A 13491-nucleotide genomic window follows, 5' to 3' on the forward strand; every position below is an offset into this window, starting at 1 on the left:
TGAATCCAGGACGAATTCCTAGAGTCGCAGTGCATGAATTTCTACAAAAGAATATCGATAGCAGATCATACGCCCATCCATGAGTGAGCTAAATTTACAACAACATCGTTTTTCATTAACATTTTCGCAAAGAACATATGTCGGATCTCACGAGGATAGTCTGAACAACTTCTGCATATTTTGACGTTATCTTTTTTGTTTCAAGGTGTTAGTTTGATCATGACGAACCTTGCAAATTGGTCATAAAAGGTGCAACGTTGCGTGCGGACACCTTACGCGGAGGTTTCTTTAGTCGTGAATTTTGTGAGGCGGTAACCAGGCTGTACACAACACTTGCTGATAAGATGCATGAGTGCAGCAACACCAGATGGCGCCATTTCATGCCTCCATCGTGGGCAGTAAGTATAAATATTTTTTGTATGTTATGAGTGTGTAATTATAACATATATTTCAAGCAAACTCATTTTACACTGTCCATAGCACGAAGCCTTAACACCACATAAGAAAGGTGACATCACCTTTGCCGAATACTTCTTCAAGTCAGGTTTCTACAAGTACAATGTAGAGCAGTACCATATGGTAATTCTCATAACTTCTATACATATGTAATACCAAACACAGTGCCTGCAAACGGTATTTGTTATTTATTTTCTTATGCTATGACGACAGATAGTTGTGCCAATCGACATTGGAAGCGAATGGTCGTGCTATTTCTGGAATTTGAAGAAAAAACAAATAACCATCCTTGATCCAGTAATGATGAATCGGCCTATGGGAACTATCATTGAAAAGCATGATCGAATCATATCACACCTACATGATGAACTAATGGGAGGGTTTTATCAGTTCTGTGAAATTTTTTGTCTCGATAATATGAAGTGGGACAGGATTTACAAAAATGATGTGCAAATGGTACGTTTTTTAACCAACCATTCATATATAGTCCCCTGACCGGACTATTTTGTTATGTGCGTATATCTATAATTCTTGTTGGCATTGATTTGATGACTGAAAGTATTCAGGGGCCATTCTGGATTGTACGCTATGCACTATGCATAAAACTACTACGGTGATTATTTGCTTGAACATATTACAGAAATATGTTCCCTATTTTCCACGCCACACCTTGATTTTGAGACTATGTACTGACTATTTGTTTTGCAGCAGCATTTTGTGGTGACACATGCGCAGTTGTTGTGGAATGTTCTGGCAATGATTGGCAACAAAGGGAACTTACCAGCTGCTTTCAGTTTTATCAAGATGAACGAGGAACATCTGCTGAAATACTTGTGAACACACAAGGCGGGAATGAACTTCTGTATCCAACACTACGACAACTTTGACCCGTTTTTGCTATACATTGAGCGTTCAGGAGTCACATGCTTGTTAAGACTAACCAGTAGTACTAAGAAAAGCTCTCAAATAAATACGATGTTCTTTTTTTAATCACATGTGCCGATGAACTATTTATCTTCAAATCCTGGGCCCTTTTGCCAATGATAATAGAAAACAACATCGCAGGATTTTAATCTGTGCTCGTATGTAGTTACAAGGAAAAAGAGACATACAGCTAGCGAATCAGAAAAGTCATTAGAAAAGAGTAACGCAGCAACATAATGGTGGCAAGAACATGCGCAGGAGGTTACGACATTCGTGAAACTTGACCGGAAACACCAATACCAAATACATTGATGAGGAAGCATCAATCAAAAGTTTGAAAACACATTGCTCTCCACCAATCATCCAAGTCTGACATATCACGAACGGTACAAAGTTGTTTATAAAAGGAGAGCACCAATAGCTTTTTATTCTGATTTGCATGCTACACCAAATATCTAACCTGCCTGCATGCTTCCTAAACACGATAAACAACGAGCCGAAGTGTTGCGCCTTTAGACTCAAACAGGAACGCAACAATTTCACCTTCCTCAATCCCCGAACCCTGAACGAACCTTGTCCAGTTTTTAGTTATCGTGGCTCTACGATCAACACCTTTGATGAGACGAACCTGGTCCTTGACTGAACCACCTTCCAACTCAACTGGGAGGCTGTCCATGCTCGTTGTCAAGAATGGCATCAAGAACCTACCCGTGAAGCCAACATTGAAATACTGCGAAGCAACAATGAAAATTGCCGTCAGTTGACAAGGAACATAAGCAACATTATGGCGATTTTTGAAAAATGAAAAATAAAACATGTGTAGAGATTACCATGCGTTTGCAAGGAGTTGTGAATGTTTTATTCATCTTGCAGATATACAGTTTAATGTCTGGTTTTACAGCATCCAGCAGATCTTGCAGACGGATAACCTGTTCGGCGGGCAATTTGATCTCATTCCCATAAGCACAATGTTAATCTAAATAAGATACGTAGTGAATCCCTGTTTTGCCTGTGGCGAAACAAATAAAAGCACGTAAAACAGTTATGACAAATTTCAAAGGAAAGGTAAACATGCTCCTCCAAAATCAACATGCTACAGGTAAGACCACCAGGATCTCAACATGATTCATGGAGACAGACCGAATCTGCGGTTCTCACGACGGGGGGGAAGTTTTTCATGTTTAGTTATTCATGAACGCACCGCTTTTTCGACGAAACAATGAGGTGTTATATGAAGCATACTTAGCAACACACTCCAGGGATATTAGAACATGCCAATGTTAGAAATATTACCTCTTGTGTCAGGTCCAACCCACCTGGGGATCTGTGTGCTCAACAACCATCATGTTTCTGTCTGTAAACCAAAATTCTTAGAAACAGGCAAAAAGAAAGGTGCCAAAGGTAGCGTTATGTCTTTTGTTTCGGCTTACGGGGGGCATGACGATTTTTTGGTTTGCAAAGGAATATCTTACAGGGACCAATACATCACCTTGTACAATATTATGAACATTTAGATCTTTTGGCTATGATTCCACCTCCACCGTTTCAGGTCGCCCGTATCTCCACCTCAAGTAAGCCGGTATAACAGGATCACAGTCCGGATCCTTCTCCATCTCTTCCAACACTGGTCACAAATTTGAGGCCACAAAACAACTCTAGTTCCTAAAACGAAACCACAATCGGACGTAATATGGATTCAATTGTACATGCAATTTACAGTAACAGAAGAACACACAAAATACCTTTAGGGTCGACATACTCGGATATCTTGTGAATCTATCACCTTCGTTTGCTAGCTGTTCTCGCAAAAGAACTCACAAACCGTGATAATGTTTGGAAAGAAATCAGAAGTTCAGGAAATCTGAGGGCATGTACAATGGTTGATAAGGCTTATCTTAGGTGTGCCACGTCAATTAGAAAAGACAACAAAACATTTGTACAATGGGTTATCTCTTAGTGTTATATCTTAAAATTAATACTTAGATGAATAAAATTAACTAAATAAATGATAAGAAAAGGCAAAATCTAGTACAATGAAAAATTTGCCTTATATTTGTCTTATCATTCTTGTGAAAAGATCATCTCTTAATTAAGAGAAACCTTTTGCCTTTTTTTTCATTTCTCTCTCTTCCACGTCAGATTTTATCCTATATGGCATCGCTAAGAGAAAGTTGACGTCACCCCATTGTACACGCCCTGAGAAGGCTAGATGAGGAAAAGAGAAATGAGCAAAATGAGGAAATACGCAATCTCAAAGAGGAACTAGAGAAAGCAAGGAAGGAAACGACGTTGAGATTAGAAGAGGAGATCCGGAGGCTCGGGGAGAGCCTTGAGAAGGCAACATTAGAAAAAGAGAACTACAAAAGGATGTACGAGACCAAGTGTATTGTTATGTAAGGCATCCTCCGATGGAAGAAAATCAGGAAATCATCCAACAGGTATCTGTGGTCTGGAGAAATGCCTATGCTCTGCCAATTGGTGATCTGATCTGATGCAGTCTTTTAGCAGATTAACTATTGTTGCCTAATGATTAGTTGAAGACTTCGAACATCATGGTATTTTGATTAAACTGTTGGAAATATGCCCTAGAGGCAATAATAAATATGTTATTATCATATTTCCTTGTTCTTGATAAATGTTTATTATCCATGATATAATTGTATTAACAGAAAACTAAATACATGTGTGGATAAATAAACAAATACCATGTCCCTAATACGCCTCTATAGATTAGCTCGTTGATTAAAAGATGGTTAAGGTTTCCTAACCATAGACATGTGTTGTCATTTATTAACGAGGTCATATCATTAGGAGAATGATGTGATGGACAGACCCAAACCTAAGCATAACTTTTGATCGTGTCACTTAAGTTTAATTGCTAATGCTTTTATTATGTCAAGTATCATTTCCTTAGACCATGAGATCATGCCACTCTCTAGCACCGAAAGAATACTTTGTGGACATCAACCTTCATCTCGTAACTGGGTGATCATAAAGGTGTTCTTCAGGTATCTCGGAAGGTGCTTGTTGGGTCGTATGAATCAAGACTGGGATTTGTCACTCCATGTGACGGAGAGATATCTCTAGGCCCTCTCGGTAATATAACATCCTAATGAGCTTGCAAGCATGTGACTAATGTGTTTAGTCACGGGGATATTATATTGCGGTACAAGTAAAGAGAACTTGCCGGTAACGAGATTGAACTAGGTATGGTGATACTGACGATCAAATCTCGGACAAGTAATATACCGCGAGACAAAGGGAATTGAATACCGGATTAATTGAATCCTCGACATCGTGATTCAACCGATGAGATCTTCGTGGAATATGTGGGAACCATTATGGACATCCAGATCCCGCTATTGGTTATTGATTGGAGAGGTGTCTCGGTCATGTCCACATGTTCTCGAACCCGTAGGGTCACACACTTAACACTTAATGTCGCTAGGGTTCGATGAGATAATAGATGGTGATATCGGATATTGATTTGGAGTCTCGGATGGGATCCAGAACATCACGAGGAGCTTCGGAATGGTCCGGAGATAAAGATTTATATATGGAAAAGCTGTTTCAGGGTTCCAGAAAAGTTCAGGATATTTTCGGTATTAGCCGGGAATATTCTAGAAGGTTTCGGAAGTTCTCAGAAGGTTCTGGAATGTTCCGGAATATTCTTGAGAATTTAATTGGGCCTTTATATGAATTAATTGGAGCAATCTAATTAATTATCCCCTAAGGGCCTAGGCCCGTTAGGGGAGAGGGAACCGTGGGGGACTCCACCACGAGGTGCAAACCACGTACGTGGGGAGCCCTCACGTGGGAAGGAGTCCCGGGACTCCTTTCCCTCCGCTGGCCGGCCCTAGACTCTCCTTGGAGGAGGGGCAAACCCTGGCCACCAACCCCTATATAAATAGAGGGGAGGGGCAGGGGGAGAGGACACACCAAACCCTCAGCTGGATCTCTCTCTCCCCTGAGCCCCTCTCCTTCTCTCCCGTGCGCAGCGAAGCCCTGCCCAAGGAGCTCTCCACCATATCCTACACCACGCCGTCATGCTGTCAGGATCTCGTCAACCTCTCCCCCTCGTCCTGCTGGATCAAGAGGGAAGAGACGACATCAAGCCATACGTGTGGATACCAAGGAGGTGCCGTCCGTTCGGCATTGAGATCGATCTCATCGAAAGTATCACTACGCCAACAACGATCACGTGATTGTAACGCTTTGTGGTCTACGAGGGTATGATGCTCATAATCCTTCTCATTACTTATATCTTGGGTTTTCTTCCATAGTTCTCGTAGGAAATTTTTTGTTTTCCTTGCAACGACCCCTACAGTGGTATCAGAGCTAGATCTATGCGTAGATGTTTTGTATGAGTAGAACACAATTTGGTTGTGGGCATTGATGTTCATGTTGCTACCTCTTTTGTGCACTTTGGATTTCGCGGGATAGGGGGATGAAGTGAAGGGGCGCGTAGAGATAAACAAAAACTTTTCCTACGCGAACTCCCAAGATCTAGCCGAGGTAGAAGGCCACGAGGATTACCACTAGACGCGCAGTTGCGGATTATTGATGCGGCGCCTTGATGCAGTGCAGTCCCTCGATCCGATCCAGCCGATCCAATCCCGCGATCGTCGAAGTGCTGAACGTACAGCACCTCTGCCGGTATCCACACGTGCGAGGAGGAGCTCCGGCGGCGGACTGCTAGATCCGGTGCGACGGTTGAACTGAATCGGGCTAGGGTTCTCAACGCATGAGAGTGGAAAAAACCGTGCCCTTTAGGCATCCCACGCCCCTGCTTATATATCGAGTGGAAGTGGGCTCCAAGCCTTGTGGCCCATCCACCCTGCGAGTCCAACTCGCATTGTCAGCCCAATTCCAGTTCGGGTCCAACCCGACCAAATACTTGCTCCCGCTCTTAAGTGTGTGACCCCACAGGCTCATGGCGACTTGGACACGATTGGAGTCCGACTCACAATCGATCAATCGGTAGCGGCTCCTAGCAGAACGTGCCGACTCCCAAGTACCATCGAGTCATGACGACGTACCTTCCAATGTGACATACGTCTTAGTCCCTTTTTGCCTCACGATATACCTTGTCGAACTATAGGCGATTAATCGTCATCCCTTTAATAGTTCAACTCTCTTCTCGATCTGTGATATACGATTCATCCGACTAACTCTTAGTCGATCGACCCGGTTAACAATTAACCAAGTCGCGCATGGCCATGCTTCCCGAATCATATCACTCGAGAGGGCCCAGAGAATATCTCTCCAGTCGGAGGGGCAAAATCCCATCTTGGTTATCCACATCACACAGCTTGATTCTCAGTCAACCCGAACTCTGCCTTTATAACTGCCCTGTTACGGAACAACGTTTGACAGAACCTAAGTTGGTGATCCACAACTCGGATTGTGCGATAACCTCAGGTCTAAGGATTACATTGATTGAGACATGCAAATGACGACCTACTCGTTGCATCTCAATATGGGTCAGTCCGACTCGCTAAACTCTTTAGCCGAGTCCGTGTAAGCTGGAATGACATCACCATGCCCATGACAAGTGGAACCGAGTCATCAGCCAACTTTCACATTAGTCTAGGTTATGTGTCCAGCACAACCTCAATGACTAAGGACAATTTAGTATGAACAACATGAATACATAGTTCCACAATCAAATCACATATTCAATGATACATATCAGATGTTCAAACAAGGACAACTCAATAATATTTATGAATACATTGGGAATTACATCATACATGATTGCCTCTAGGGCATATTCCCAACATGAAGCGGCCCGGACCAACCTTACTTGTCATCGCACAAGAGACCGGTTCCGCAATTGACATGCAACTTGTATTGCATATGCGGCTGGCGGGTGTCTATCTCTCCCACTATAGTTGAAATCTGATTTGCAATGGGAGGCCTATATGGTTAATAAGCAATTTGTATATCACCTTTGTGGCTTTTGCGTAAGTAAGAACGGTTCTTTTAGTGCAGCCCCTAAAGCCACGTAAAACATGCAACAACAAAGTAGAAGTGTCTAACTTGTTTTTGCAGGGGCATGTGATGTGGTATGGCCAAGATATGATATGATATATTTGATGTATGAGATGATCATGTTTTGTAATATTTCACGACTTGCATGTCGATGAGTTTGGCAACCGGCAGGAGCCGTATGGTTGTCTCATTAATTATTGTATGACCTTCGTGTCAATGATTTAATCGCCATGTAATTGCTTTACTTTATCGCTAGTAGTAGCAATAGTTGTAGTAGCAATAGTTGGTGGAGACAACTACACTTGATGCCCGAGGACCTAGGCGACAGGCTGGTGATGATGGAGATCATGCCCGTGCTTTGGAGATGGAGATCAAAGGCATATGAAGAAAAGACCATATCATGTCACATTATTTATGCATGTGATGTTTATCCCTTTTATGCATCTTGTTTTGCTTAGTTGACGACGGTAGCATTATAAGATGATCTCTCATTATTAATATCAAGATAATAATGTGTTCTCCCTTAGTATGCACCGTTGCAAAAGTTCGTCGTTTTGAAGCACCACGTGATGATCAGGTGTTATAAACTCTACGTTCGCATACAACGGGTGTAAGCCAGTTTTACACATGCAGAAATACTTTGGTTAACTTGACGAGCTTAGCATGTACAGACATGGCCTCGGAACACAAGGAACCAAAAGGTTAAACATGAGTCATATGAATCCAAATCCTTGCCTCCTTCTCTGTGAGAAACGCGGCTGCCACGGTTGAGCTGTCGGGATTACCGAGACGCTCAAGGCCAGCGCGCTCCCATCCCGTCGGTCGTGTCCATCACCTCGCCAGAACACCCACACTACCTGTTGCTGGACATGATGTGCGAACTCAACACGTTCCACAAGCTGGAGCCCGACACGCTGAGAGCTGTCGCGCAGGTCGAGCACGGAATTGTTCTCAGGAGGCCACGAATTAATCGACGGGAAGGCATACATGGAGTGGCTCAACACGAAGCCGACGCGGCCCGTGGTGTACGTATCGTTCAGGACCGTCGTTTCGATGAGAAAGACGCGGGAAGCAGCACGGCCTCGAGGCCACCGGCCGGCCGTACCTGTGGGTGGCGCGCAACGGTGCCGATCACGACGGCGCGCAAGGGATGATGATGGAGTGGTGCGACCAGGCAAAGGTGCTGTCACACCCGGGCGCGGGCTGCTTCGTGACGCACTGCGGGTGGAGCTAGACGCTCGACACTGTCACCAGCGGCGTGCCGATGATGGTACGTGTCCGTGCTGCAGTGCACGGACCAACCAACGGTGGAGCGGCTGCTGGAGGCGCGCATGGCATGGGTGTCGGGGTGCGCGCCCGGGTGGACGGCGAGCTCCAGAAGTGCGTGGAGATGATCATGGGAGATGGAGACGTCATGTCGGTGATCCGGGCTCAGACGGATGGCTGGATGAGCTCTGATGTGCCGTAAACGACGACGCATGAGATCTCTACTTATTGTATTTTATAGTTGGGGATATCATCACACGAGAAGGCCATGATGTTAGCTTCTGTTTTTCTCTGACGACAAAGACGAACTGTTTGGCTATTGTTTTCCGAGAAGGGCCGGAATGCAAAAACGCCACGCCTACGTGTCAACCGAGATGTACAAATACGTATGAATCTCGTAACGGTGACCGTATGTGGGATATTTCGTCGAGTCCAGTGACCGTATTTTCCGGTTTTCAAAATACAGTGACTAAACCGAGAATACGGTTCAAATACAATGACTGCGACTGCATTTTACTCATCTTAGAACTAGTACTCCTTCCCCCACCACTATTTTTTCAAACCTATACGCATATACAGTTTCAATCTTGTTGCAGTTGTTCAGCTGATCTCCTTGCCGTCGCCTTCAGCAGCAATCTGAGCAGAGGCGGCATCAAGGCCGTCCGCTCCCGAATTGTACCACCTTGCGCATACCAGGTAGCAGAAGAAGTTGAGCACGCTGAGCACAGCGAGCATCCAGTAGAAGAGATCCAGCCTGTCCTTATTCAGGTCGTTGTCCCCGAGCCATCCGCCGGCGCCTCCGTGGCCCGCCGTGACCATGTTGACGAGCTTGACGAGCACGGAGCTGAGGTAGAAGCCGAAGGCGTAGGAGCAGTATGTGAGCGCCGTGAGGAAGGACTGCATGCCGATGCCGGCACCGGACGCGGCCGCCTGCTTGTAGAAGAACTCGATGAGCCCCACGGCCGTGAACATCTCCGACACCCCGAACACCAGGAACTGCGGCACGATCCACAGCACGGACATCTTCTGCTGCGCTCCCCCGGGCGAGAGCGCGAGGTCGCGGCGCCGGCGCTCGACGGTGGCCGCGGCGACCATGGAGAAGGCGACGGTGCAGAGGCCCACACCGATCCGGGTGAGCGGGGTGATGCCGGACCGGGTGCCCGTGAGGCGCTTCATGAGCGGGACCAGGAGGAGCTCGTAGCACGGGACGAGGAAGAGGAGCATGGCGTAGGGGATGGCCTGCAGCGACGCCGGCGGGACGCGGAAGGACCCGTGGCCGCCGAGGGCGGTGTCCATGGCACTTCCCTGCTGCACGGAGAATGTCTGCAGCTGGGCGAGAACGGTGTTGAACACGATGGTGCAGGCGAAGATCGGGGTCACGGCCAGGAGCGTCTTGGCCTGCTGCACTTCGGCCACCGTGCACAGCCGCCACGGGCTCTCCGGCTTCGTGTTGCCGTCCTGACCCTGCTGCTGCCCTGCGTTTTCCCTGATGCACGCCTTGTCCAAGAACCTGCAGGTGGTTTCACCACAGGATTAATGTCAGAGATAACAACAGCGCACGTACAGAGCAATCTGAAAGTGCTGAAATGAAATTGCTGAAGATGTGGTGCTCACCTGAATTTGTTGCCGTGGCGGAAGTTGCCGTCGAGGCGAGCCGGCTCACAGACTCCGACGTTGGCTGGACTGGCAGGGCAGATTTGCTTCCTCTTGTTGAAGGCAGCCACAAACACCTGCACAATTTTGCAACTTCGTCAGTGATTCAGCATGTTACAAAAGTTCAGTCAGGATCAGCAGGAACTAGGAAAACCGAGGTGAATGCTATGACCACCGACAACTCCTATCAATCGTATATTGGTTAGGTTTATTTTAAGTCCACAGGAACATTTCTGTGTAATAACATTAACAGGTCAACAGCACATAGATTGGCTGAATAGCTTAGCATTACTTGCACAATGAAAGCCTGTCATCTTGAACACAGGTTAAATATTGCACATCGGCACACGTGACAGCCTACATAATCCGCAGTCACTTCTGTCGTTTATCAGTATGATCAAAATCATAGCTGCACAGAACTGACAGCCTAACAGTCAATAAATCCTCAAACTTTTAAAACTGCGCTGCAGACACACAACTTGGGATAGCATATCAGTTCTAGCCTCTAGGTAGTATCTGACTAGATCTGATCTGCAAGCAAATATGTAAACTACTTCTGCCTATCATATGATCCCAAATTGCACAACTGTAAAATATAGCAAGGTGAGCATAATGCAGGAACTGCTCTGACTGAATGACGACACAAAGAAGTCTACCTACTAGTTCAAGTATATCAAATCTAATTATTGAGTACTAGTGTGATGAGATCAATGATCATGGCAAAAGTTCTTGCATACTGCTGTGTCTCAGAAATTTCTTAAATGGACTTCTTTAGCAGAAAGAAGATGTTGAACATACTGACATACAGCAATTTGCCACTAACACAACAGTCCAACAAACTCTGTCCAACTTACGTACCCTTGCAATAGGAGTGAAGATGCTGCCCTGAGGAGGCTTGTTCCGGTAGAAGGCCGCGCCGGACACGAGGCAGGCGAGCCCGGCGGCCATGGCGGCAGCCGAGATGCCGAAGCCGACGTCCATGCCAGAGTGCGTCTGCACCCAGACCAGCGCCGTGAGCGCGAAGAGCTCGCCGAGGCAGAAGCTGAAGTAGGCCGAGTTGAAGTAGGTGGAGAGCCTCTTGGCATTGTCGACCCCGGCACCGGCGGCGAACTGGTCGGCGCCGTGCGCGATCATGTTGGGCTTGAGGCAGCCGCTGCCGAGCGCCACCAGGTAGAGCGCGACAAAGAAGATGCTGGACTTGAAGCCCCTCGCCTGCTCGCAGCTGCCGTCCATGGACGCCATGTTGCACGGCGCCGGCTTCAGCTGCGGCAGGTGTGCTTGCACTGACAGCAGTATGAAGCCCTGAAGACATAACAAAGAGAAACAAAGTAAGAATTCAAAGTCCAACCAAAAAGAGTGATGAACTTGGAGAGCATTCTTCTTGTTCTTTTCAGTAAACTGAAGAATTTCATGTTTTTGGTATGTTGATTTTACTTTGTGTGTAACATGAGAAGGCTCCATTATTGCAGGGTTTTAAGGTTGATTACGAAAGCTACTTACATGCTAAAAGAAAGTAGTGGCTAAGACGGCAAATACTACTACTAGCACAACTTTCTTGGACATGTTGTTTTCAGACAAGCCTCCAACAACAAAATTGCCTTTGCGTGTGTAGCTTTCCTTTCACAAGGAGATCAAAAAAAAAAGGCATTGTAGTACGCGACGGCCATGCCATGCCATGCCATGCTGGGTTGAATTCAACCTGGTCCCGTAACACTTTTTGGAACCGGCCGGGAACAAGACATCTCTGGTTCAAGCATGGTGATTGGCCGTTGGCGCCTTTCCTAATCCTACCAGCCCTATCCATGGTCCATCCCAAGTTCATCTCCCTTAAGCCCATAACGGTCAACGACATCATCAATGGGAAAAGAAGTGAAAAACCAATTAATCATTTTTCTTGATGTATAATCAGCAGTAGTACAGTACCGAGAGCTCGACAAAGCCGAAGGTGAGGATGGTCCAGAAGCAGCCGAGGTAGGAGTCGGAGAGGAAGCCGCCGACGAGCGAGAGGAGGAAGATGGTTCCCACGAAGTTGGTGACGACGTTGGCCGCCTCCGACAGCGGGAAGTGCATCTCCCCGAACACGTACGTGATCAGGTTGTTCCCCACCGCCGCGATCGCCATGATCTCGAACGCCTGGATCCCTGCACGGCAACACCCATCCATTATATTGTTGATCCTTCAGCTGTAACCAACATGGACAACATTGCTAGCTAGCTCCATGGTTCGTGCCACGTACCTAGGACGAAGACGGCGGCGCGCATGCCTCCGTGCCGCCGCGGCTCGCACGGGCGGCCCCGCCAGTCCACGGAGACCTCGTGCGCCGCGGAGCTCTCCACGTCCATGCTTGAATAGTTGAATTCCTTTTTAGTAGCTAGCTTCTCTCGCTGTCTCCGCTCACTCTGTCCAGGAGTCAACCTGTTTAGGTAGCTACCACTCGTACTGGCTCGTATAGCAGCCGCGCTCGCTCTGGATGGCAAAGCTGGTAAATGGCAACTTGGTGGCCGAGGCTTTATTTATAGGAGGAGCTAGCGCGCAGCAGCCGGCCATGAGCCGATGACCTCTCTGCTCTGCTCTTATGAGTGCGGACAGGGGCCGGTAGTGCGCGCGGCTGGGCCCCGGCCCCTTTCAGATCGGAATTTCGAGGTCCATATCGATCCATAGTGGCAGCGGCAATGCCGCTCTCGATCGTGTGAGTTGGGAGGGCGTAAAGATGTGTACACTGCATAGTATCAGCAGCACACGCATGAAATGGTGAATGGAAGAAATATGGATATGGATTGTCTTGGTCAAATTGGATATTTTTTTTAGAGGTGTCTTGGTCGAATTGTTGGGTACTCTTTCCGATCCTAAATTGTTGTTGAAATATTACATGTATCTAGACTTTTTTTAAGAATAGATGCATTCATATTTGGTCAAACTTGATACAAGAATTTAAGATCGGAGCCAGTAGGTAATAAAAAGGTTCGGGTAAAAAGTAACAGTTCCTTTTGGCTGCGAGTTGACTGAAGCAGAAACGTTCAGATAGATAGAGATGACTTGTTTCCTGACCAAAGTCTGTACGGCCAGTCAGATATCAAATACTCCAATTGTAACCAATGGAGTTATCTGTCAGTATATTATTTTGACAGGCAAAAGCCATAAATAATTTTTTACCCGAAAAGGTCCCTAGTCTCTGCACATGGAGCTAAAACCATAGCG

At 46.5% G+C, this 13491-nt stretch overlaps 1 protein-coding gene across 1 annotated transcript; it reads right to left on the reverse strand.

The window, feature by feature from the left end:
* Positions 1–8999: 8999 nt before the first annotated feature.
* Positions 9000–12839, reverse strand: LOC100846667 (protein NRT1/ PTR FAMILY 4.3). Its single transcript, XM_003579766.4, has 5 exons — positions 12530–12839; positions 12217–12434; positions 11152–11595; positions 10255–10370; positions 9000–10150 (listed from the first exon to the last, which is right to left on the reverse strand). Exons 1-5 carry the CDS (start codon positions 12633–12635, stop codon positions 9241–9243), a joined length of 1794 nt encoding a protein of 597 aa, XP_003579814.1. The 5' UTR covers positions 12636–12839; the 3' UTR covers positions 9000–9240.
* Positions 12840–13491: the final 652 nt, after the last annotated feature.

Source organism: Brachypodium distachyon, chromosome 5 (assembly GCF_000005505.3).
Source record: "Brachypodium distachyon strain Bd21 chromosome 5, Brachypodium_distachyon_v3.0, whole genome shotgun sequence".
NCBI classification, from domain to species: Eukaryota; Viridiplantae; Streptophyta; class Magnoliopsida; order Poales; family Poaceae; genus Brachypodium; species Brachypodium distachyon.

Bases quoted from the DNA above. Each gene is read 5' to 3' on its own strand.
- LOC100846667 (XM_003579766.4), bottom strand. From the start codon at position 12,635: ATGGACGTGGAGAGCTCCGCGGCGCACGAGGTCTCCGTGGACTGGCGG. The intron at 10,371-11,151 runs GTACGTAAGTTG...AAAATTGTGCAG, and splicing joins TCTTCACTCCTATTGCAAGG to GTGTTTGTGGCTGCCTTCAA. The intron at 10,151-10,254 runs GTGAGCACCACA...AACCACCTGCAG, and splicing joins CGCCACGGCAACAAATTCAG to GTTCTTGGACAAGGCGTGCA.